This window comes from Tachyglossus aculeatus, chromosome 1 (genome assembly GCF_015852505.1).
Source record: "Tachyglossus aculeatus isolate mTacAcu1 chromosome 1, mTacAcu1.pri, whole genome shotgun sequence".
NCBI lineage: Eukaryota > Metazoa > Chordata > Mammalia > Monotremata > Tachyglossidae > Tachyglossus > Tachyglossus aculeatus.
This window is the reverse complement of record NC_052066.1, coordinates 5,119,279-5,143,424: the sequence shown is the minus strand read 5'-3', so window position 1 is coordinate 5,143,424 and position 24,146 is coordinate 5,119,279. Positions and strand designations below refer to the sequence as shown.

Below are 24,146 nucleotides of genomic sequence, written 5' to 3'. Positions count from 1 at the left end.
GCCGGGGGGATGGAGAAAGGGGGGAAGAGACTTTGGGGAGGTCGGACCTGATGGATTGAATTTTGTTAATGAAGTAGGAGGCCAGATCGTTGGGGGTGAGGGAAGGAGGAGGGGGAGGAACCGGGGGCCTGAGAAGGGAGTTGAATGTACGGAAGAGCTGGCGGGGGTGATGGGCATGGGTGTCAATAAGGGAGGAGAAATAGTTTTGTCTGGCAGAAGAGAGGGCTAAGTTAAGACAGGAAAGGATAAACTTCAAGTGAACGAGGTTGGCATGGTGTTTAGACTTTCACCAGCAGCGTTCGGCAGCTCGAGCATAAGAGCGAAGGAGGCGGACAGTGGCAGTGATCCAGGGTTGTGGGTTAGTGGTGCGAGAGCGGCGAAGGGAAAGGGGTGCGAGTGAGTCTAGCTGAGTAGAAAGGGTAGAGTTGAGAGCAGTAATCTGATCATCAAGACTGGGTAGAGAGGAGAGGGCGGCGAGGTGGGGTGTGAGGCGCTCTGAAAGATGGGTGGGGTCCAGAGAGCGGAGATCTCTGTGAGGGAGTAATACGGATTTACAGGGGAAAGGAGTGTGAGTGAGGAGGCAGGTGAGAAGGTTATGATCAGAGAGAGGGATTTCAGAGTTGGTGAGGGTGGACACAGTGCAGCGGTAGGAGATGAAGAGGTCGAGGGTATGACCAAGTTGATGAGTGGGCGAGGTGGGGTGGAGGAAGAGGTTGGCAGCGTCAAGGAGAGATAGAAGGCGGGCGGCAGAGGAGTCGTTAGGGATATCCATGTGGATATTGAAGTCTCCGAGGATCAGAGTGGGCATGGAGAAGGAGAGAAGGAAGGTGAGGAAGGGGTCAAAGTCTTTAAAGAAGTTGGAAGAGGGGCCGGGAGGGCGGTAGATGACGGCTACAAGAATCTGGAGGGGGTGGTAGAGGTGAATAATGTGGGCTTCAAAGGAAGGGAAGGAAAGGGAAGGGGGAGGAGGGATAGTGCGAAAGCGACATTGGGGGGCGAGAAGGAAACCGACACCTCCTCCTTTTCCGGTGAGTCTGGGGGAGTGGGAGAAGAAGAGGCCTGCACTGCAGAGAGCAGCAGAAGAGACTGTGTCGTCCGGCGACAGCCATGTTTCAGTTAGGGCGAGGAGGAGTAGAGAACTGGAAAGGAAAAGGTCCAGGATGAAAGGGGTCTTACTTAAAACGGAGCGGGGGTTCCAGAGGCCACACTTGGCATCAGCTGTCGAGGGTGGGGAGGGAGGGGGAAGGGTGCGAGGGGTGGGGAGGGTTTGGATTGGGATGAGTTGGCGGGGGCCTGGGCGGGGAGAGTGGGAAGGGGGGTGGCGATGGGAAAGGAGAACTGGGATGGGGTGGGGGTGGGGAGAAGGGGAGGGAGGGGGCCGGGAGGGAGGAGCGGAGGACCGGCGCTGGTACAGAGGAATCCTTGGTAGGGGGTGAGGGGGAGTGGTCTTGGTGGGTGAGAGGGAGGGAAACAGCTGGGTGGGAGAGGGGAAGGGGAAGGTGAGGAATGGGAATTGATGGATATTGAATGAATGAATGAGGGTCTGTCACAGCCATACAGCCCCTGGCCCTGATCATGCCATTCTACATTCATTCAGTCATTCATTCAATCGTATTTATTGAGCGCTTCCTGTGTGCAGAGCACTGTACTAAGCGCTTGGGGAGTACAACTCGGCAACAGATAGAGATGGTCCCTACCCAACAACGGGCTCACGGTCTAGAAGGGGGAGATGGCCAACTAAACAAGTAGACAGGTGTCCATACCATAGACCATACAATACAATACATAGACCATACAATAGAGAAGCAGCGTGGCTCAGTGGAAAGAGCCCGGGCATGGAAGTCAGGGGTCATGGGTTTGAATCCCGACACTGCCACTTGTCAGCTGTGTGACTTTGAACAAGTCACTTAACTTCTCTGTGCCTCAGTGACCTCAGCTGTCAAATGGGGATGAAGACTGTGAGCCCCACGTGGGACAACTCGATCACCTTGTATCTACCCCAGTGCTTAGAAGAGGGCTTATTTATTTATTTATTTACTTACTTACTTACTTACTTACTTACTTATTTATTTATTTATTTATTTATTCATTTTACTTGTACATATCTATTCTATTTATTTTATTTTGTTAGTATGTTTGGTTTTGTTCTCTGTCTCCCCCTTTCAGACTGTGAGCCCACTGTTGGGTAGGGACCGTCTCTATATGCTGCCAACTTGGACTTCCCAAGCGCTTAGTCCAGTGCTCTGCACACAGTAAGCGCTCAATAAATATGATTGATGATGATGACTGTCTCTATATGTTGCCAACTTGGACTTCCCAAGCGCTTAGTCCAGTGCTCTGCACACAGTAAGTGCTCAATAAATACGATTGATTGATTGACTGATTGATGGTAAGTGCTTAACAAATACCGACACTATTATTATCATTATCATCACTAACAAATACCAACATTATCATGATAATTGCCATCAGAATAAATACAATTGTAGCTATCTACATATCACTAATAGAGTAGTATATAGGTGCAAATAAAATAAATAGAGTAATCAATGTTTACAAATAGACACAAGTGCTGTGGGAAGGGCAGAGGAAGGAGAAGGGGAATAAATAGAATTGTAGCTATCTACACATCACTAATAGAGTAGTACATACGTGCAAATAAAATAAATAGAGTAATCAATGTGTACAAATAGACACAAGTGCTGTGGGAAGGACAGAGGAAGGGGAAGGGGAAGGGGAATAAATAGAATTGTAGCTATCTACACATCACTAATAGAGTAGTACATACGTGCAAATAAAATAAATAGAGTAATCAATGTGTACAAATAGACACAAGTGCTGTGGGAAGGACAGAGGAAGGGGAAGGGGAAGGGGAATAAATAGAATTGTAGCTATCTACACATCACTAATAGAATAGTACATACGTGCAAATAAAATAAATAGAGTAATCAATGTGTACAAATAGACACAAGTGCTGTGGGAAGGGCAGAGGAAGGGGAAGGGGAATAAATAGAATTGTAGCTATCTACACATCACTAATAGAGTAGTACATACGTGCAAATAAAATAGAGTAATCAATGTGTACAAATAGACAGATAATAACAACAATAATTGCAATATTTCGTATCCATGAAATGGAGATTGAGACTGTGAGCCCCATGGGGCACAGTGCTGTGGGAAGGGCAGAGGGAGGAAGGGGAGGAGGAGGAGGAGGAGAGCATCCCTAGGCCGACCCGGTTCCTACCCCTCTCTGCTCCTCCCAGCTTCTCTGGTCTACCCTGCATCCCTCTTGCTGCTCAGAAGGCCCAACCATCCAACCCGCGGCCTCCCCGAGCCCCCCGGACCTACCGATGGCTGAGTCCAGGTTCTTGGGCGGATTCCACTGGAGAACGACCACCTTCCCGGTGACGGCGGCTACTACTGGGGGTCCGTCGGGAGGGGTGGGCACCATGTCTGGAAACCAGAGGCCCACCATTCTGGAGTCGGGGCGACGGATCCAGACCGCTCGGAAACTCTCCCAGGGTTGGGAGCGTCCACCCCATTTGGGTCGGGAAGTGGGGTTCAGCAGGAGGGCAGGGGGATAAATAATAATCATCAGAATAACTGCGGCATTGGTTAAGCGCTTACTGTGTGCCAGGCACTGTACTAAGCACTGGGGTGGATCATCATCATCATCATCATCATCTATCGTATTTATTGAGCGCTTACTATGTGCAGAGCACTGTACTAAGCGCTTGGGAAGTACAAATTGGCAACATATAGAGACAGTCCCTACCCAGTGGATACAAGCAGATCAGATTGAACACGATCCCTGTCCCCCGTGGGGCTCCCAGTCTTCATCCCCATTCGGCAGATGAGGGAACTGAGGCCCAGAGAAGTGAAGTGACTTGTCCAATACTAAGCACTGGGCTGGATACAAGCAGATCGGATTGAACACGATCCCTGTCCCCCGTGGGGCTCACAGTCTTCATCCCCATTCGACAGATGAGGGAACTGAGGCCCAGAGAAGTGAAGTGACTTGTCCAAGGTCACACGGCACACAAGTGGCGGAGCCGGGATGAGAACCCACAGCGCACAAGAGAAGGAGGGTTGCTCAGTGGAAAGAGCCCGGGCTTGGGAGTCAGAGGTCGTGGGTTCTCATCCGGCCTCCGCCACTTGTCAGCTGTGTGACTTTGGGCAAGTCACTTCACTTCTCTGGGCCTCAGTTCCCTCATCTGTCAAATGGGGATGAAGACTGTGAGCCCGACGTGGGACAACCTGATCACCTTGTATCTCCCCCAGCGCTTAGAACGGTGCTCAGCACATAGTAAGCGCTTAACAAATACCATCATCATCACCACGTTCGCTCATTCAATCGTATTTATTGAGTGCTTACTGTGTGCAGAGCATTCTTTCATTCAATTGTATTTATTGAGCGCTTCCTGTGTGCAGAGCACTGTACTAAGCGCTTGGGAAGTACAAGTTGGCAACATATAGAGACGGTCCCTACCCAACATCGGGCTCAGAGTCTAGAATAATAATAATAACAATAATAATGATGGCATTTATTAGCGTGGCTCAGTGGAAAAGAGCACGGGCTTTGGAGTCAGAGGTCATGGGTTCAAACCCCGGCTCCGCCAATTGTCAGCTGTGTGACTTTGGGCAAGTCACTTCACTTCTCTGGGCCTCACTTACCTCATCTGTAAAATGGGGATTAAGACTGTGAGCCCCACGTGGGACAACCTGATCACCTTGTAACCTCCCCAGCACTTAGAACAGTGCTTTGCACATATTAAGCGCTTAATAAATGTTATTATTATTATTATTATTATTATGTGCAAAGCACTGTTCTAAGAGCTGGGGAGGATACAAGGTGATCAGGTTGTCCCACGGGGGGCTCCCAGTCTTCACCCCCATTTTTCAGGTGAGGTCACTGAGGCCCAGAGAAGTGAAGTGACTTGCCCGAAGTCACACAGCTGACAAGTGTGTGTGCTATTACTCTATTTATTTATTTATTTATTTATTTTACTTGTACATATCTATTCTATTTATTTTATTCTGTTAGAATGTTTGGTTTTGTTGTCTGTCTCCCCCTTTTAGACTGTGAGCCCACTGTTGGGTAGGGACTGTCTCTATGTGTTGCCAATTTGTACTTCCCAAGCGCTTAGTACAGTGCTCTGCACATAGTAAGCGCTCAATAAATACGATTGATGATGATGATGATGATGGGGAGGATACAAGGTGATCAGGTTGTCCCACGGGGGGCTCACAGTCTTCATCCCCATTTTACAGGTGAGGTCACTGAGGCCCAGAGAAGTGAAGTGACTTGCCTAAAGTCACTCAGCTGACAAGTGGCAGAGCCGGGATTTGAACCCCTGACCTCTGACTCCAAAGCCCGGGTTCTGGGAGACGGACAACAGAACAGAAAAAAACATGTTTTGGGGACGTGTCATGTGGAGGGGACAGTGTTAGTATTTTGTCAGTATGTTTCTTTTGTTAGTATGTTTATTTTGTTAGTATGTTTGGTTTTGTTCTCTGTCTCCCCCTTTAATAATAATAATAATAATTGGCATTTGTTAAGCGCTTACTATGTGCAAAGCACTGTTCTAAGCGCTGTGGAGGATACAGGGTGATCAGGTTGTCCCATGTGGGGCTCACAGTCTTAATCCCCATTTTACAGATGAGGTAACTGAGGGCCAGAGAAGTTAAGTGACTTGCCCAAGATCACACAGCAGACATGTGGTGGAGTCGGGATTCGAACCCATGACCTCTGACTCCAAAGCCCGTGCTCTTTCCACTGAGCCACGCTGACTTTAAGACTGTGAGCCCACTGTTGGGTAGGGACTGTCTCTAGATGTTGCCAACTTGTACTTCCCAAGAGGTTAGTACAGTGCTCTGCACACAGTAAGCGCTCAATAAATACGATTGATGATGATGATGACAGTGGAGGGGACAGTCAGGCCTGGGCTGAGGGGGGGAACCGAGATCGAGGCGGGGATGGGGCTGAAGTGGGGGGATCTTGGCCTGACCTGTGACGTAGAGGTGGGCATAGCAGGCGGCTTTTCCCAGCTTGTTGGCGATGACACTCTTGTAAACGCCTGCGTGCTGCGGGCCCACGGCAGGGAACACCAGCTGGTACACATCCCGGTCTATGAGGGGGAGAAAGGGAACGAGGGGAGTCAAAGTTGCAGAAGGGGGGGACCCTAATTCATTCATTCAATCGTATTTATTGAGCGCTTACTGTGTGCAGAGCACTGGACTAAGCCCTTGGGAAGTACAAATCGGCAGTACACACCCGCCCATGCAGGCAGCCCATTGACAATTTCCATGTGCAATTGAAAATTGACCCCAAGAATAATAATAATAATGGCATCTATTAGCGCTTACTATGTGCAAAACACTGTTCTAAGCACTGGGGAGGATACAAGGTGATGATGTTGTCCCACGGGGGGCTCACAGTCTTCATCCCCGTTTTACAGTTGAAATCGCTGAGGCCCAGAGAAGTGAAGTGACTTGCCCAAGGTCACACAGCTGACAATGGGCAGAACCGGGATTTGAACCCACGACCTCTGACTCCCAAGCCCGGGCTTTTTCTGTAATAATAATAATTTTGGTATTTGTTAAGCGCTTACTATGTGCAAATCACTGTTCTAAGCGCTGAGGAGGATACAAGGTGATGAGGTTGTTCCACGGGGGGCTCACAGTCTTCATCCCCGATTTACAATTGAAGTCACTGAGGCCCAGAGAAGTGAAGTGACTTGCCCAAGGTCACACAGCTGACAATTGGCAGAACCTGGATTTGAACCCACGACCTCTGACTCCCAAGCCTGGGCTTTTTCTATAATAATAATAATTTTGGTACTTGCTAAGTGCTTACTATGTGCAAAGCACTCTTTTAAGTGCTGGGGAGGATACAAGGTGATCAGGTTGTCCCATGTGGGGCTCACAAACTTCATCCCCATTTTACAGCTGAGGTCACTGAGGCCAAGTGACTTGCCCAAAGTCGCACAGCTGCCAAGCCGGGATTTGAACCCGTGACCTCTGACTCCCAAGCCCGGGCTCTTTCCACTGAGCCACGCTGCTTCTCGGTAATGAGAGGTCCAGTGGGGAGTGAATAAATCAATAAATCAATAATTCCCTCCCCACATCCGCCAAGCTCGCTCTCTTCCTCCCTTCAAGGCCCTACTGAGAGCTCACCTCCTCCAGGAGGCCTTCCCACACTCAGCCCCCTCCTTCCTCTCCCCACTCCATCCCCCACAGCACCTGTATATATGTATATATGTTTGTATGGATTTATTACTCCCCCTCTCCATCCCCCCCATCTTACCTCCTTTCCTTCCCCACAGCACCTGTATATATGTATATATGTTTGTACATATTTGTTACTCTATTTATTTATTTTACTTGTCCATATCTATTCTATTAATTTTCTTTTGTTAGTATGTTTGGTTTTGTTCTCTGTCTCCCCCTTTTAGACTGTGAACCCCCTGTTGGGTAGGGACTGTCTCTAGATGTTCCCAACTTGTACTTCCCAAGCGCTTAGTCCAGTGCTCTGCACACAGTAAGCGCTCAATAAATACGATCGATGATGAAATACGATTGATGATTTATTTCTTTTACTTGTACATATCAATTCTATTTATTTTATTTTGTTAATATGTTTGGTTTTGCCCTCTGCCTCCGCCTACTATAGACTGTGAGCCCGCTGTTGGGTTGGGACCGTTCCTAGATGTTGCCAACTTGGACTTCCCCAGCGCTTAGTCCAGTGCTCTGCACGCAGTAAGCGCTCAATAAATACGATTGATTGATTGATTGATTGATTGAGTGAAGGGCCCAGGACCCCCGCCCCGCCGGAGCCATACATTGGGTCATGCGTCGCTCGTCGGAGCTCTGGACGCGCTGGCCGTTGTGGAACCAACTGATGGTGGGATAGGGCAGGCCGGACACCTGGCACTCCAACGCCGCCTCCTTGCCTTGTCCCACATCCACGTCCTGCAGAGGCCGCAGGAAATCCGGGATGGACAGCCGCTCCAGCTCCCCCTGCTCCGGCTCCTCCGGGATGGACGGCATCTTTTCCAGCTTGGAGCTAGAGATAAAAATAACAATAATAATAACCATCATCGTCACCGTCATTCGGTCACTCAGTCCTATCATCATCATCATCAATCGTATTTATTGAGCGCTTACTGTGTGCAGAGCACTGCACTAAGCGCTTGGGAAGTACAAATTGGCAACACATAGAGACAGTCCCTACCCAACAGCGGGCTCACAGTCTAAAAAGTCCTATCTATTGAGCGGCGCGCCGTCCGGGATAACTATCGATTCACTCGGTAAGATGGATCGAGCGCTTACTGTGAGCGGAGCGCTGGCCTGAATAATGACTGATTCGTTTGATAGTATGGATTGAGCGCTTACTGAGCACTGTCCTTAATAAGTACGGATTCATGCGACAGGATGGATTGAGCGCTTACTGTGAGCGGAGCGCCGTCCTTAATGATTATCGATTCGTTCGGTAGGATGGATTGAGCGCTTACTGTGAGCAGAGCGCTGGCCTTAATAACTATTGATTCATTCGGTAGGATGGATTGAGCGCTTACTGTGAGCGGAGCGCTGGCCTTAATAATTACTGATTCATTTGATAGTATGAATTGAGCACTGTCCTTAATAATTATGGATTCATTCGATAGGATGGATTGAGTGCTTACTGTGAGCGGAGTGCTGTCTTTACTAATTATCAATTCATTCAATAAGATGGATTGAGCGCTTATTGTTAGCAGAGTGCTGGCCTTAATAATTACTGATTCATTTGATAGTATGGATTGAGCGCTTACTGTGCACTGTCCTTAATAATTATGGATTCATTGGATAGTGTGGATTGAGCGCTTACTGTGAGCGGAGCGCCGTCCTCAATAATTATCGATTCGTTCGATAGGATGGATTGAGCGCTTACTGTGAGCGGAGCGCTGTCCTTAATAACTATTGATTCATTCGATAGGATGGATTGAGCGCTTACTGTGAGCGGAGCGCTGGCCTTAATAATTACTGATTCATTTGATAGTATGGATTGAGCACTTACTGTGCACTGTCCTTAATAATTATGGATTCATTCGATAGGATGGATTGAGCGCTTACTGTGAGCAGAGCGCTGGCCTTAATAATTACTGATTCATTTGATAGTATGGATTGAGTGCTTACTGTGCACTGTCCTTAATAATTATGGATTCATTCGATAGTACGGATTGAGTGCTTACAGTGAGCGGAGCGCCGTCCTTAATAATTATGGATTCGTTTGGTAGGATGGATTAGGCGTTTACTGTGAGCAGAGCGCTGTCCTTAATAACTATTGATTCATTGAATGGGATGGATTGAGTGCTTACTGTGAGCAGAGCGCTGGCCTTAATAATTACTGATTCATTTGATAGTATGGATTGAGCGCTTACTGTGCACTGTCCTTGATAATTATGGATTCATTTGATAGTATGGATTGAGTGCTTACTGTGAGCGGAGCGCCGTCCTTAATAATTATCGATTCGTTCGATAGGATGGATTGAGCGCTTACTGTGAGCGGAGCACTGTCCTTAATAACTATTGATTCATTCGATAGGATGGATTGAGTGCTTACTGTGAGCGGAGCGCTGGCCTTAATAATGATTGATTCATTTGATAGTATGGATTGAGCGCTTACTGTGCACTGTCCTTAATAAATATGGATTCATTCGATAGTATGGATTGAGTGCTTACTGTGAGCGGAGCGCTGGCCTTATAATTATCGATTCGTTCGATAGGATGGATTGAGCGCTTACTGAGCACTGTCCTTAATAATTATGGATTCATTCGATAGTACGGATTGAGCACTTACTGTGAGCGGAGCGCTGTCCTTAATAATTATTGATTCATTCAATAGTACGGATTGAACTGTGAGCGGAGCACTGTCCTTAGTAATCATGGATTCATTCGATAGTACGGATTGAGCACTTACTGAGCACTGTCCTTAATAATGATGGATTCATTCGATAGTATGGATTAAGCGCTTACTGAGCACTGTCCTTAATAATTATGGATTCATTCGATAGGATGGATTGAGCGCTTACTGTGAGCGGAGCGCTGTCGTTAATAATTATTGATTCGTTTGATAGTATGGATTGAGCACTTACTGTGAGCAGAGTGCTGTACTTAATAACTATTGATTCATTCGGTAGTATGGATTGAGCGCTTACTGTGAGCGGAGCGCTGTCCCTAATAATTATCGATTCATTTGATAGCATGGATTGAGTGCTTTAATGTGAGCAGAGCACTGGCCTTAATAATTATTGATTCGTTCGACAGGATGGATTGAGCGCTCACTGTGAGTGGAGCGCTGTACTTAATAATTATTGATTCGTTCGATAGTATGGATTGAGCGCTTACTATGAGCGGAGCGCTGGCCGTAATAATTATTGATTCATTCGATAGTACGGATTCCCCCTGGCCTGGAATGCCCTCCTTCCACACATCCGCCAAGCTCGCTCTCTTCCTCCCTTCAAAGCCCTACTGAGAGCTCACCTCCTCCAGGAGGCCTTCCCACACTGAGCCCCCTCCTTCCTCTCCCCCTCCTCGTCCTCCCCATCCCCTCCACCTTACCTCTTTCCCCTCCCCACAGCACCTGTATATATGTGTGTATTTATTACTCTATTTATTTTATTTGTACATATTTATTCTATTTATTTTATTTTGTTAATATGTTTGGTTTTGTTCTCTGTCTCCCCCTTCTAGACTGTGAGCCCACTGTTGGGTAGGGACCGTCTCTATATGTTGCCATCTTGTATTTCCCAAGCGCTTAGTCCAGTGCTCTGCACGCAGTAAGCGTTCAAGAAATACCATTGAATGAATGAATGAATGAGTGCTTACTGTGAGTGGAGCGCTGTCCTTAAAAATTATTGATTCATTTGATAGGACTTATTGAGCGTTTACTGTGTGCGGAGCGCTGGCCTTAATAATTATTGATTCATTTGATAGTAATAATGATAACGATGGTATTGGGTAAGCCCTTACTATGTGCCAAGCACCGTTCTAAGCACTGGAAGGGAATACAAGGTGATCAGGTTGTACCCCGTGGGGCTCCCAGTCTTCATCCTCATTTTACAGATGAGGTCACTGAGGCCCAGAGAAGTGAAGTGACTTGCTCAAAGTCCCACAGCTGACAAGTGGTGGAGCCAGGATTAGAATCCATGACCTCTGGCTCCCAAGCCAGGGCTCTTTCCACTGAGCCACGCTGCTTCTCAATGATGCGCATGTAGTTATGATTCTATTTATTCTGATGGTTTTGACACCTGTCTACTTGTTCTGTTTTGTCGTCCGTCTCTCCCCTTCTAGACTGTGAGCCCGTCGTTGGGTAGGGACCAGCTCTATCTGTTGCCAACTTGAACTTCCCAAGCACTTAGTACAGTGCTCTGAACACAGTAAGCGCTCAATAAATACGATTGAAAGAATGAATGAATGAATGAATGAATGTGCCAAGCACCGTTCTAAGCGCTGAGAGGGAATATTAGATCATCAGGTTGTCCCACGTGGGGCTCACAGTCTTCATCCCCATTTTGCAGATGTGGGAACCGAGGCCCAGAGAAGTGAAGTGACTTGCCCAAAGTCACACAGCTGACCAGTGGCAGAGGTGGGATTGGAACCCATGACCAGGCTCCCAAGTCCAGGCTCTTTCCACTGAGCCACGCTGCTTCTCTACTGGGTGCTTACTTTGTGCGGAGCACTGTCCTTAATAGTTATTTATTCATTCGATAGTATTTACTGAGTGCTTACTGTGCGCAGAGCGCTGTGCTAAATTATCATTTATTCATTCATTAGTATTTATTGAGTGCTTGCTGCGTGCGGAGTGCTGTACTAAAAATTATTTAGTCATTTGATAGTATTGATTGAGTGCTTATTGTGCATGGAGCACTGTACTTAATTATGTATTATAATAATAATGGCATTTATTAAGTGCTTACTATGTGCAAAGCACTGTTCTAAGCGCTGGAGAGGTTACAAGGTGATTAGGTTGTCCCACGGGGGGGCTCACAGTCTTCATCCCCATTTTACAGATGAGGTAACTGAGGCACAGAGAAGTTAAGTGACTTGCCCAAAGTTACACAGCTAATTGGCGGAGCCGGGATTTGAACCCATGACCTCTGACTCCAAAGCCCATGCTCTTTCCCACTGAGCCACGCTGCTTCTCTTAATTTATTCATTTATTTATTCATTTATTCATTCAATAGTATTGATTGAGCGCTTACTGTGCGCAGAGCGCTGCCCTTAATAATTATTTATTCATTCAATAGTACTTATTGAGCACTTGCTGTGGGCAGAGCGCTGTCCTTAATAATTATTGATTTATTCTGGATCGCCCTGACTTGCTCCCTTGGCTCTTCCCCCGTCTGCCAGCCCCACACCACTTACGTACACATCCGTAATTTAATTTATTTGTATTGATGACTGTTTATTTGTATTGATATCTGCCTCATTCATTCATTCATTGATTCATTCATTCATTCATTGAGCCCCCTCCTTCCTGTCCCCCTCGTCCCCCTCTCCATCCCCCCCCGCCTTCCCCCCTTCCCTTCCCCACAGCACCTGTATATATAGATATATGATTGTTCATATTTATTACTCTATTTATTTTACTTGTACATATCTATTCTATTTATTTTATTCTGTTAATTTGTTTTGTTTTGTTCTCTGTCTCCCCCTTCTAGGCTGTGAGCCCACTGTTGGGTAGGGACCGTCTCTATATGTTGTCAACTTGTACTTCCCAAGCGCTTAGTATAGTGCTCTGCACACAGTAAGCGCTCAATAAATACAATTGATTAATTGACATTCATTCAGTCAGTCAGTCATTCAGTCATTCAGTTGTATTTATTGAGCGCTTACCATTTGCAGAACATTGCACTAATAATAAAAATAATAATGGTATTAAGCGCTTACTATGTGCAAAGCACTGTTTTAAGCACCGGGGAGGTCTAAGGTGATCAGGGTGTCCCACAGGGGGGTTAACAGTCTTAATCCCCATTTTATAGATGAGGGAACTGAGGCCCAGAGAAGTTAAGTGATTTGCCCAAAGTCACACAGCCGACAATTGGCAGAGTCGGGATTTGAACCCAGGACCTCTGACTCCAAAGTCAGTGCTCTTTCCACTGAGCCATGCTGCTTCACTAAGCGCTTAGTCCAGTGCTCTGCACACAGTAAGTGCTCAATAAATATGATTGAATGAATAATAATCATGACATTTGTTAAGCGCTTACTATGTGCCAAGCACTGTTCTAAGCGCTGGGGAGGTTACAAGGGGATCAGGTTGTCCCACGGGGGGCTCACAGTCTTCACCCCCATTTTACAGATGAGGTAACTGAGGCCCAGAGAAGTGAAGTGACTTGCCTGAAGTCACACAGCTGACAAGTGGCGGAGCCGGGATTTGAACCCGTGACCTCTGACTCCAAAGCCTGGGCTCTTTCCACTGAGCCACGCTGCTTCTCATGAAAAGCGCTTGGAAAGTACAATACAGCAATAAAAAGAGAGACAATCCCTGCCCATAATGGGCTCATAGTCTAGAAGCGGGGAGACAGAGAAGCAGCGTGGCTCAGTGGGAAGAGCCCGGGCTTTGGAGTCAGAGGTCACGGGTTCAAATCCCGGCTCCGCCAATTGTCAGCTGTGTGACTTTGGACAAATCACTTCACTTCTCTGGGCCTCAGTCAGTGGAAAGAGCCCGGGCTTGGAAGTCAGAAGTCATGGGTTCTAATCCCACCGCCGCCACATGTCTGCTGTGTGACCTTGGGCAAGTCACTTAACTTCTCTGAGCCTGTTACCTCATCTGTAAAATGGGGATGAAGACTGTGAGCCCCACGTGGGACAGCCTGATCACCTTGTATTCCCTCCAGTGCTTAGAACAGTGCTTTGCACATAGTAAGCACTTAACAAATGCCATTATTATTATTATCATTATTATTATTATTATTATTATTAAAATGGGGATTAAGACTGTGAGCCCCCCGTGGGACAACCTGATCACCCTGTAACCTCCCCAGCACCTAGAACAGTGCTTGGCACAGAGTAAACACTTAACAAATGCCATCATCATCGTCATTATTATTATTCTCTGGGCCTCAGTTCCCTCATCTGCAAAATGGGGATGAAGACTGTGAGTCCCCCGTGGGACAACCTGATCACCTTGTAACCTCCCCAGCGCCTAGAACAGTGCTTGGCACATAGTAAACACTTAACAAATGCCATCATCATCATTATTATTATTCTCTAGGCCTCAGTTCCCACATCTGCAAAATGGGGATGAAGACTGTGAGCCCCCCGTGGGACAACCTGATCACCTTGTATCCTCCCCAGCGCTTAGAACAGTGCTTGGCACATAGTAAACACTTAACAAATGCCATCATCATTATTATTATTATTCTCTGGGCCTCAGTTCCCTCATCTGCAAAATGGGGATGAAGACTGTGAGTCCCCCGTGGGACAACCTGATCACCCTGTAACCTCCCCAGCATCTAGAACAGTGCTTTGTACATAGTAAACACTTAACAAATGCCATCATTATCATTATTACTATTCTCTGGACCTCAGTTCCCTCACGTGTAAAATGGGGATGAAGACTGTGAGCCCCCCGTGGGACACCCTGATCACCTTGTAACCTCCCCAGCACTTAGAACAGTGCTTTGCACATAGTAAACATTTAACAAATGCTATTATTATAATAATAATAATAATAATTATTATTATTATTATTATTGTTCTCTGGGCCTCAGTTCCCTCATCTGCAAAATGGGGATGAAGACTGTGAGCCCCCCGTGGGACAACCTCATCACCTTGTAACCTCCCCAGAGCTTAGAACAGGGCTTTGCACATACTAAACACATAACAAATGCCATCATTCTTATCATTATTCTTCTTCTCTGGGCCTCAGTTCCCTCATCTGCAAAATGGGGATGAAGACTGTGAGCCCCCCGTGGGACAACTTGATCACCCTGTAACCTCCGCAGCACCTAGAACAGTGCTTGGCACATAGTAAAACCTTAACAAATGCCATCATTATCATTATTATTATTGTCTAGGCCTCAGTTCCCTCATCTGCAAAACGGGGATGAAGACTGCGAGCCCCCCCGTGGGACAACCTGATCACCCTGTAACCTCTCCAGTGCCTAGAACAGTGCTTTGCAATCAATCAATCAATCAATCGTATTTATTGAGCGCTTACTGTGTGCAGAGCACCGTACTAAGCACTTGGGAAGTACAAGCTGGCAACACATAGAGACAGTCCCTACCCAACAGTGGGCTCACGGTCTAAAAGGGGGAGACAGAGAACAAAACCAAACACACTAGCAAAATAAAATAAATAGAATAGATATGTATAAGTAAAATAAATAAATAAATAAATAGAGTAATAAATATGTACAAACATTTATCCATATATACAGGTGCTGTGGGGAAGGGAAGGAGGTAAGATGGGGGGATGCAGAGGGGGACGAGGATGACAACAAATGCCATCATTATTATTATTATTATTCTCTAGGCCTCAGTGACCTCATCTGCAAAATGGGGATGAAGACTGTGAGCCCCCCCGTGGGACAACTGATCACCCTGTAACCTCCCTAGCACCTAGAACAGTGCTTGGCACATAGTAAACACTTAACAAATGCCATTATTATTATTATTATTATTATTATTATTATTCTCTGGGCCTCAGTTCCCTCATCTGCAAAATGGGGATGAAGACTGTGAGCCCCCCAGGGGACAACCTGATCACCCTGTAACCTCCCCAGCGCTTAGAACAGTGCTTTGCACAGAGTAAAACCTTAACAAATGCCATCATTATCATTATTATTATTCTTTAGGCCTCAGTTCCCTCATCTGCAAAATGGGGATGAAGACTGTGAGCCCACCATGGGACAACCTGATCACCTTGTAACCTCCCCAGCGCTTAAAACAGTGCTTCGCCCATAGTCAGTGCTCAATAAGTGAGCCCACTGTTGGGTAGGGACTGTCTCCATATGTTGCCAACTTGTACTTCCCAAGTGCTTAGTCATCATCAATCGTATTTATTGAGCGCTTACTATGTGCAGAGCACTGTACTAAGCGCTTGGGAAGTACAAATTGGCAACACATAGAGACAGTCCCTACCCAACATTGGGTCCAGTGCTCTGCACGCAGTAAGCGCTCAATAAATACGATTGATGATGATGATGATGATAATAATATTAAGCGCTCAATAATAATAATAATTATTATTATATTATATATTAATCAATCAATCAATCAATCATATTTATTGAGCGCTTACTAAGTGCAGAGCACCGTACTCAGAGCTTGGGAAGTACAAACTGGCAACACATGGAGACAGTCCCTACCCAACATTGGGTCCAGTGCTCTGCACGCAGTAAGCGCTCAATAAATACGATTGATGATGACGATGATGATGATAATATTAAGTGCTCAATACTACTAATAATGATTATTATATTATACATTAATCAATCAATCAATCAATCAATCGTATTTATTGAGCGCTTACTACATGCAGAGCCCCATACTCAGCGCTTGGGAAGGACAAGTTGGCAACACATAGAGACAGTCCCTACCCAACATTGGGTACAGTGCTCTGCACGCAGTAAGCGCTCAATAAATACGATTGATGATGATAATATTAAGCGCTCAATAATAATAATAATTATTATTATATTATATATTAATTAATCAATCAATCAATCAATCGTATTTATTGAGCGCTTACTACGTGCAGAGCACCGTACTCAGCGCTTGGGAAGGACAAATCGGCAACATATAGAGACAGTCCCTATTATATATTAATCATCATCATCATCATCATCAATTGTATTTATTGAGCGCTTACTACTACTACTAATAATAATGGCATTTATTAAGCGCTTACTATGTGCAAAGCACTGTTCTAAGCGCTGGGAAGGTTACAAGGTGATCAGGTTGTCCCACGGGGGGCTCACAGTCTTCACCCCCATTTTCCAGATGAGGTCACTGAGGCCCAGAGAAGTGAAGCGACTTGCCCAAAGCCACACAGCTGACAAGTGGCGGAGCCGGGATTTGAACCCGTGACCTCTGACTCCAAACCCCGTGCTCTTTTCCACTGAGCCATGCTGCTTCTCTGCGTGCGGAGCACCGTACTCAGCGCTTGGGAAGGACAAATTGGCGACATACAGAGACAGTCCCTACCCAACAGTGGGCTCACAGTCTAAATATCATTACGATGGCAGTGCTGCAGGCAGTAAGCACTCAGTAATTATTATTATAATATTATATATTATTATGATGGCAGTGCCCAGGCCCCCACCCCGGCGTGTGGCGTGGTACCTGTGGGCAGAGGCGGCGGAGCGGGGCTCCTCCACGTAGAGCTGGGCCGAGCAGTGGGCCTGTCCGTGGGCGTTGGTGGCACTGATGGCGTACAGGCCCTCGTCCTCGCTGCCCACGTGGGCGAGGACCAGAGAGTGCAGTCCGCGGCGCTGCAGCAGTCGCACGTTTTCGCTCTCCTCCACCGGCTGGCCTGAGGGGTCCGGGGGGCAAAAGGGGCCCATCAGACCCCCAGGGTGGGCCCTGATAGGGAAACGGCAGCGGGGGGCCGGAGAGTGGGCAGCGGCGGGCAGAAGCGGGGTGGGTACGGAGGGGCTCCTTCTTTCCATCAGTCATATTTCTCTTTGACTTCCCAAGCGCTTAGTCCGGTGCTCTGCACACAGTGAGCGCTCCATTTACTTGTACATGTCTATTCTATTTATTTTATTTTGTTAGTATGTTTGGTTTTGTTCTCTGTCTTCCCCTTTTAGACTGGGAGCCCACTGTTGGGTAGGGACTGGCTCTGGATGTTGCCAAGTTGGACTTCCCAAGTGCTTAGTCTGGTGCTCTGCACACAGTGAGCGCTCCATAAATGCGATTGATTGATGGATTGATTTACTCTATATATGTTTGTACGTGTTTATTACTATATTTATTTTACTTGTGCATGTCTATTCTATTTATTTTATTTTGTTAGTATGTTTGGTTTTGTTCTCTGTCTCCCCCTTTTAGACTGTGAGCCCACTGTTGGGTAGGGACTGTCTCTATATGTTGACAATTTGTACTTCCCAAGCGCTTAGTCCAGGGCTCTGCACACAGTGAGTGCTCAATAAATGCGACTGATTGATGGATTGATTTACTCTATATACGTTTGTACATGTTTATTACTACATTTATTTTACTTGTGCATGTCTATTCTATTTATTTTATTTTGTTAGTATGTTTGGTTTTGTTCTCTGTCTCCCCCTTTTAGACTGTGAGCCCACTGTTGGGTAGGGACTGGCTCTAGATGTTGCCAAGTTGGACTTCCCAAGCGCTTAGTCCAGTGCTCTGCACACAGTGAGCGCTCCATAAATGCGATTGATTGATGGATTGATTTACTCTATATATGTTTGTACATGTTTATTACTATATTTATTTTACTTGTACACGTCTATTCTATTTACTTGGACTTCCCAAGCCCTTAGTCCGGTGCTCTGCACACAGTGAGCGCTCCATAAATGTAATTGATTGATGGATTGATTTACTCTATATATGTATATATGTTTGGACATGTTTATTACTACATTTATTTTACTTGTACATGTCTATTCTATTTATTGTATTTTGTTAGTATGTTTGGTTTTGTTCTCTGTCTCCCCCTTTTAGACTGTGAGCCCACTGTTGGGTAGGGACTGGCTCTAGATGTTGCCAAGTTGGACTTCCCAAGCGCTTAGTCCGGTGCTCTGCACACAGTGAGCGCTCCATAAATGCGATTGATTGATGGATTGATTTACTCTATATATGTTTGTACATGTTTATTACTGCATTTATTTTACTTGTGCATGTCTATTCTATTTATTTTATTTTGTTAGTATGTTTGGTTTTGTTCTCTGTCTCCCCCTTTTAGACTGTGAGCCCACTGTTGGGTAGGGACTGGCTCTAGATGTTGTCAAGTTGGACTTCCCAAGCACTTAGTCCAGTGCTCTGCACACAGTGAGCGCTCAATAAATGCAACTGATTGATGGATTGATTTATTCTATATATGTTTGTACATGTTTATTACTACATTTATTTTACTTGTACATGTCTATTCTATTTATTTTATTTTGTTAGTATGTTTGGTTTTGTTCTCTGTCTCCCCCTTTTAGACTGTGAGCCCACTGTTGGGTAGGGACTGGCTCTAGATGTTGCCAAGTTGGACTTCCCAAGCGCTTAGTCCAGTGCTCTGCACACAGTAAGCGCTCAATAAATGCGATTGATTGATGGATTGATTTACTCTATATATGTTTGTACATGTTTATTACTACATTTATTTTCCTTGTGCATGTCTATTCTATTTATTTTATTTTGTTAGTATGTTTGGTTTTGTTCTCTGTCTCCCCCTTTTAGACTGTGAGCCCACTGGTGGGTAGGGACTGTCTCTAGATGTTGCCAAGTTGGACTTCCCAAGTGCTTAGTCCGGTGCTCTGCACACAGTGAGCGCTCCATAAATGCGATTGATTGATGGATTGATTTACTCTATATATGTTTGTACATGTTTATTACTATATTTATTTTACTTGTACATGTCTATTCTATTTACTTGGACTTCCCAAGCGCTTAGTACGGTGCTCGGCACACAGTAAGCGCTCAATAAATGCGACTGATTGATGGATTGATTTACTCTATATATGTATATATGTTTGTACATGCTTACTACTATATTTATTTTACTTTTACATGTCTATTCTATTTACTTGGACTTCCCAAGCGCTTAGTACAGTGCTCGGCACACAGTAAGTACTCAATAAATACGATTGATTGATACCGCTTAGTCTGGTGCTCTGCACACAGTAAGCGCTCAATAAATGCGACTGATTGATGGATTGATTTACTCTATATATGTTTGTACATGTTTATTACTATATTTATTTTACTTGTACATGTCTATTCTATTTACTTGGACTTCCCAAGCACTTAGCACATATTTTGTACATATTTATTACTCTATTTATTTATTTATTTATTTTGCTTGTACATATCTATCCTATTTATTTTATTTTGTTAGTATGTTTGGTTTTGTTCTCTGTCTCCCCCTTTTAGACTGTGAGCCCACTGTTGGGTAGGGACTGTCTCTAGATGTTGCCAAGTTGGATTTCCCAAGCGCTTCGTCTGGTGCTCTGCACACAGTGAGCGCTCAATAAATGCGACTGATTGATGGATTGATTTACTCTATATTTGTATATATGTTTGTACATGTTTATTACTACATTTATTTTACTTTTCATGTCTATTCTATTTATTTTATTTTGTTAGTATGTTTGGTTTTGTTCTCTGTCTCCCCCTTTTAGACTGGGAGCCCGCTGTTGGGTAGGGACTGGCTCTAGATGTTGCCAACTTGGACTTCCCAAGTGCTTAGTCCGGTGCTCTGCACACAGTGAGCGCTCAATAAATGCGATTGATTGATGGATTGATTTACTCTATATATGTTTGCACATGTTTATTACTATATTTATTTTACTTGTACATGTCTATTCTATTTACTTGGACTTCCCAAGCGCTTAGTCCGGTGCTCTGCACACAGTGAGCGCTCAATAAATGTGATTGATTGATGGATTGATTTACTCTATATATGTTTGTACATGTTTATTACTACATTTATTTTACTTGTGCATGTCTATTCTATTTATTTTATTTTGTTAGTATGTTTGGTTTTGTTCTCTGTCTCCCCCTTTTAGACTGTGAGCCCACTGGTGGGTAGGGACTGGCTCTAGATGTTGCCAAGTTGGACTTCCCAAGCGCTTAGTCCGGTGCTCTGCACACAGTGAGTGCTCAATAAATGCGATTGATTGATGGATTGATTTACTCTATATATGTTTGTACATGTTTATTACTATATTTATTTTACTTGTATATGTCTATTCTATTTACTTGGATTTCCCAAGCGCTTAGTACAGTGCTCTGCACACAGTAAGCACTCAATAAATGCGACTGATTGATGGATTGATTTACTCTATATATGTTTGTACATGTTTATTACTATATTTATTTTACTTGCACATGCCTATTCTATTTACTTGGACTTCCCAAGAGCTTAGTATGGTGCTCTGCACAGAGTAAGCGCTCAATAAATGCAATTGACTGATGGATTGATTTACTCTACATATGTTTGTACATGTTTATTACTATATTTATTTTACTTGTACATGTCTATTCTATTTACTTGGACTTCCCAAGCGCTTAGTACAGTGCTCTGCACACAGTAAGTGCTCAATAAATATGATTGATTGATACTGCTTAGTCCGGTGCTCTGCACACAGTAAGCGCTCAATAAATGCAACTGATTGATGGATTGATTTACTCTATATATGTATATATGTTTGTACATGTTTATTACTATATTTATTTTACTTGTACATGTCTATTCTATTTACTTGGACTTCCCAAGCGCTTAGTACAGTGCTCTGCACACAGTAAGTGCTCAATAAATGCGATTGATTGATACTGCTTAGTACGGTGCTCTGCACACAGTAAGCATTCAATAAATGCGACTGATTGATGGATTGATTTACTCTATATATGTTTGTACATGTTTATTACTATATTTATTTTACTTGTACATGTCTATTCTATTTACTTGGACTTCCCAAGAGCTTAGTCCGGTGCTCTGCACACAGTGAGCGCTCAATTAATGCGATTGATTGATGGATTGATTTACTCTATATATGTTTGTACATGTTTATTACTACATTTATTTTACTTGTGCATGTCTATTCTATTTATTTTATTTTGTTAGTATGTTTGGTTTTGTTCTCTGTCTCCCCCTTTTAGACTGTGAGCCCACTGTTGGGTAGGGACTGTCTCTAGATGTTGCCAATTTGCACTTCCCAAGCGCTTAGTACAGTGCTCTGCACATAGTAAGCGCTCAATAAATACGATTGATGATGATGATGATGATAGTACGGTGCTCTGCACACAGTAAGTGCTCAATAAATACGATTGTTTGGTTTTGTTCTGTCACCCCCTTCTAGACTGTGAGCCCACTGTCGGGTAGGGACTGTCTCTATATGTTGCCAGCTTGTACTTCCCAAGAGCTTAGTACAGTGTTCTGCACACAGTAAGCGCTCAATAAATACAATTGAATGAATGAATGAATGAATGAATGAATGAATGAAAGAGAGATGGGCTGGTCTCAGACCAGTTGAGGGAGGAGGGTGGGCCCTGCCAGGGGAATGGGTTGAGAACACGAAAGGCAGGAGCAGGGAAGGAATTATAATAGTATTATTATTATTATTAGTAGTAATAATAATAATAATAATAACTGTGGCATTTGTGAAGCGCTTACTATGTGTCAGGCACTATTCTGAGCCCTGGGGTGGATCTGAGTAAATCGGGTTGGACACAGTCCCTGTCCCACGTGGGGCTCACACTCTTCATCTCCATTTTCCAGATGAGGCAACTGAGGTCCAGAGAAGTGAAGTGACTTGCCCAAGGTCACACAGCCGACAAGAGGCGGAGCCAGGATTCGAACCCAGATCCTTCAGGCCCAGGCTCTATCTGCTTGGCCACACTGCAGGCGGCTAAGCGCTTGGTACAGTGCTCAGCACTTAGTTGAGTGCTTTTTCTCCCCTCCCCTGCTTATTTATTTATTTATTTTACTTGTCCATATCTATTCTATTTATTTTAGTTTGTTAGTATGTTTGGTTTTGTTCTCTGTCTCCCCCTTTTAGACTGTGAGCCCACTGTTGGGTAGGGACTGTCTCTAGATGTTGCCAACTTGTACTTCCCAAGCGCTTAGTACAGTGCTCTGCACACAGTACTGCACACAGTAAGCACTCAATAAATAAATTGATTTATAATAATAAATAATATATTGATTTATAACAAATAAATACGATTGATTGATTGATTATAGTCCCTACTCCCTCCCTCTGCTCTACCCCCTTCCTTCTTCTCCCCACAGCACTTGTGTCTATTTGGACATATTTACTACTCTATTTATTTTATGAATGTGTATATAGCTATAATTCTATTTATTTTGATGGAATATTGACAGCTGTCTACTTGTTTTGTTTTATCATCTTGTCTCCCCCTTCTAGACCATGAGCCTGTTGTTGGTTAGGGACTGTCTCTAGATGTTGCCAACCTGTACTTCCCAAGCGCTTAGTACAGTGCTCTGCACACAGTAAGCGCTCAATTCATTCATTCATTCATTCAATCGTATTTATTGAGTGCTTCCTGTGTGCAGAGCCCTGTACTAAGCGCTACTGAGCTAAGCCCTACTGAGAGCTCACCTCCTCCAGGAGCCCTTCCCAGACTGAGCCCCGGCTTCCTCTCCCCCTCGTTCCCGTTGTCATCCCCCCCATCTTACCTCCTTCTCTCCCCCACAACACCTGTATATATGTATATATGTTTGTACGGATTTATTACTCTATTTATTTATTTTATTTGTACATATTTATTCTATTTATTTTATTTTGTTAATATGTTTTGTTTTGTTCTCTGTCTCCCACTTCTAGACTGTGAGCCCACTGTTGGGTAGGGACCATCTCTATATGTTGCCAACTTGTACTTCCCAAGTGCTTAGTACAGTGCTCTGCACACAGTAAGCGCTCAATAAATACGATCGAATGAATGAATGAATAAAACAAAATATGTGGACAGGTGTCAGGTCATCAGAACAAATAAGAAGAAGAAGAAGAAGAAGAATGGTATTTGTTAAGAGCTTACTATGTGCAAAGCACTGTTCTAAGTGCTGGGGAGGTTACAAGGTGATCAGATTGTCCCACGGGGAGGGGGGCTCACAGTTTTAATCCCCGTTTTACAGATGAGGAAACTGAGGCCCAGAGAAGTGAAGTGACTTGCCCAAAGTCACACAGCTGACAATTGGCGGAGCCGGCATTTGAACCCATGACCTCTGACTCCAAAGCCCGGGCTCTTTCCCCTGAGCTATGCTGCTTCTCTAATAGAATTAAATAGAATTAAATAGAATTGAAGCTAAATGCACATCATTAACAAAATAAATAGAATAGTAAATAGAATAGTAAACTCCAGCATTAATAGTAATTGTAATAATAGTAATAATAGTAAATATTAAATTTATTACTGAATGAATGCTTTGCACACCTGAAGTGTCCCATCGCCTCTAGCCTGTGAGCTCG

At 44.6% G+C, this 24,146-nt stretch overlaps 1 protein-coding gene across 1 annotated transcript in view; it reads right to left on the bottom strand.

Moving 5' to 3' along the window:
- Positions 1 to 24,146, bottom strand: part of SPEG (striated muscle enriched protein kinase) — a 292,468-nt gene that overhangs the window by 97,023 nt on the left and 171,299 nt on the right. The window contains exons 12-15 of the mRNA XM_038769099.1: positions 17,329 to 17,518; positions 7,842 to 8,065; positions 6,009 to 6,128; positions 3,349 to 3,453 (exon numbers count right to left, since the gene is read on the bottom strand). Of these exons, the coding sequence (XP_038625027.1) occupies positions 3,349 to 3,453; positions 6,009 to 6,128; positions 7,842 to 8,065; positions 17,329 to 17,518 (639 nt within the window). The remainder of the gene's footprint in view (positions 1 to 3,348; positions 3,454 to 6,008; positions 6,129 to 7,841; positions 8,066 to 17,328; positions 17,519 to 24,146) is intronic.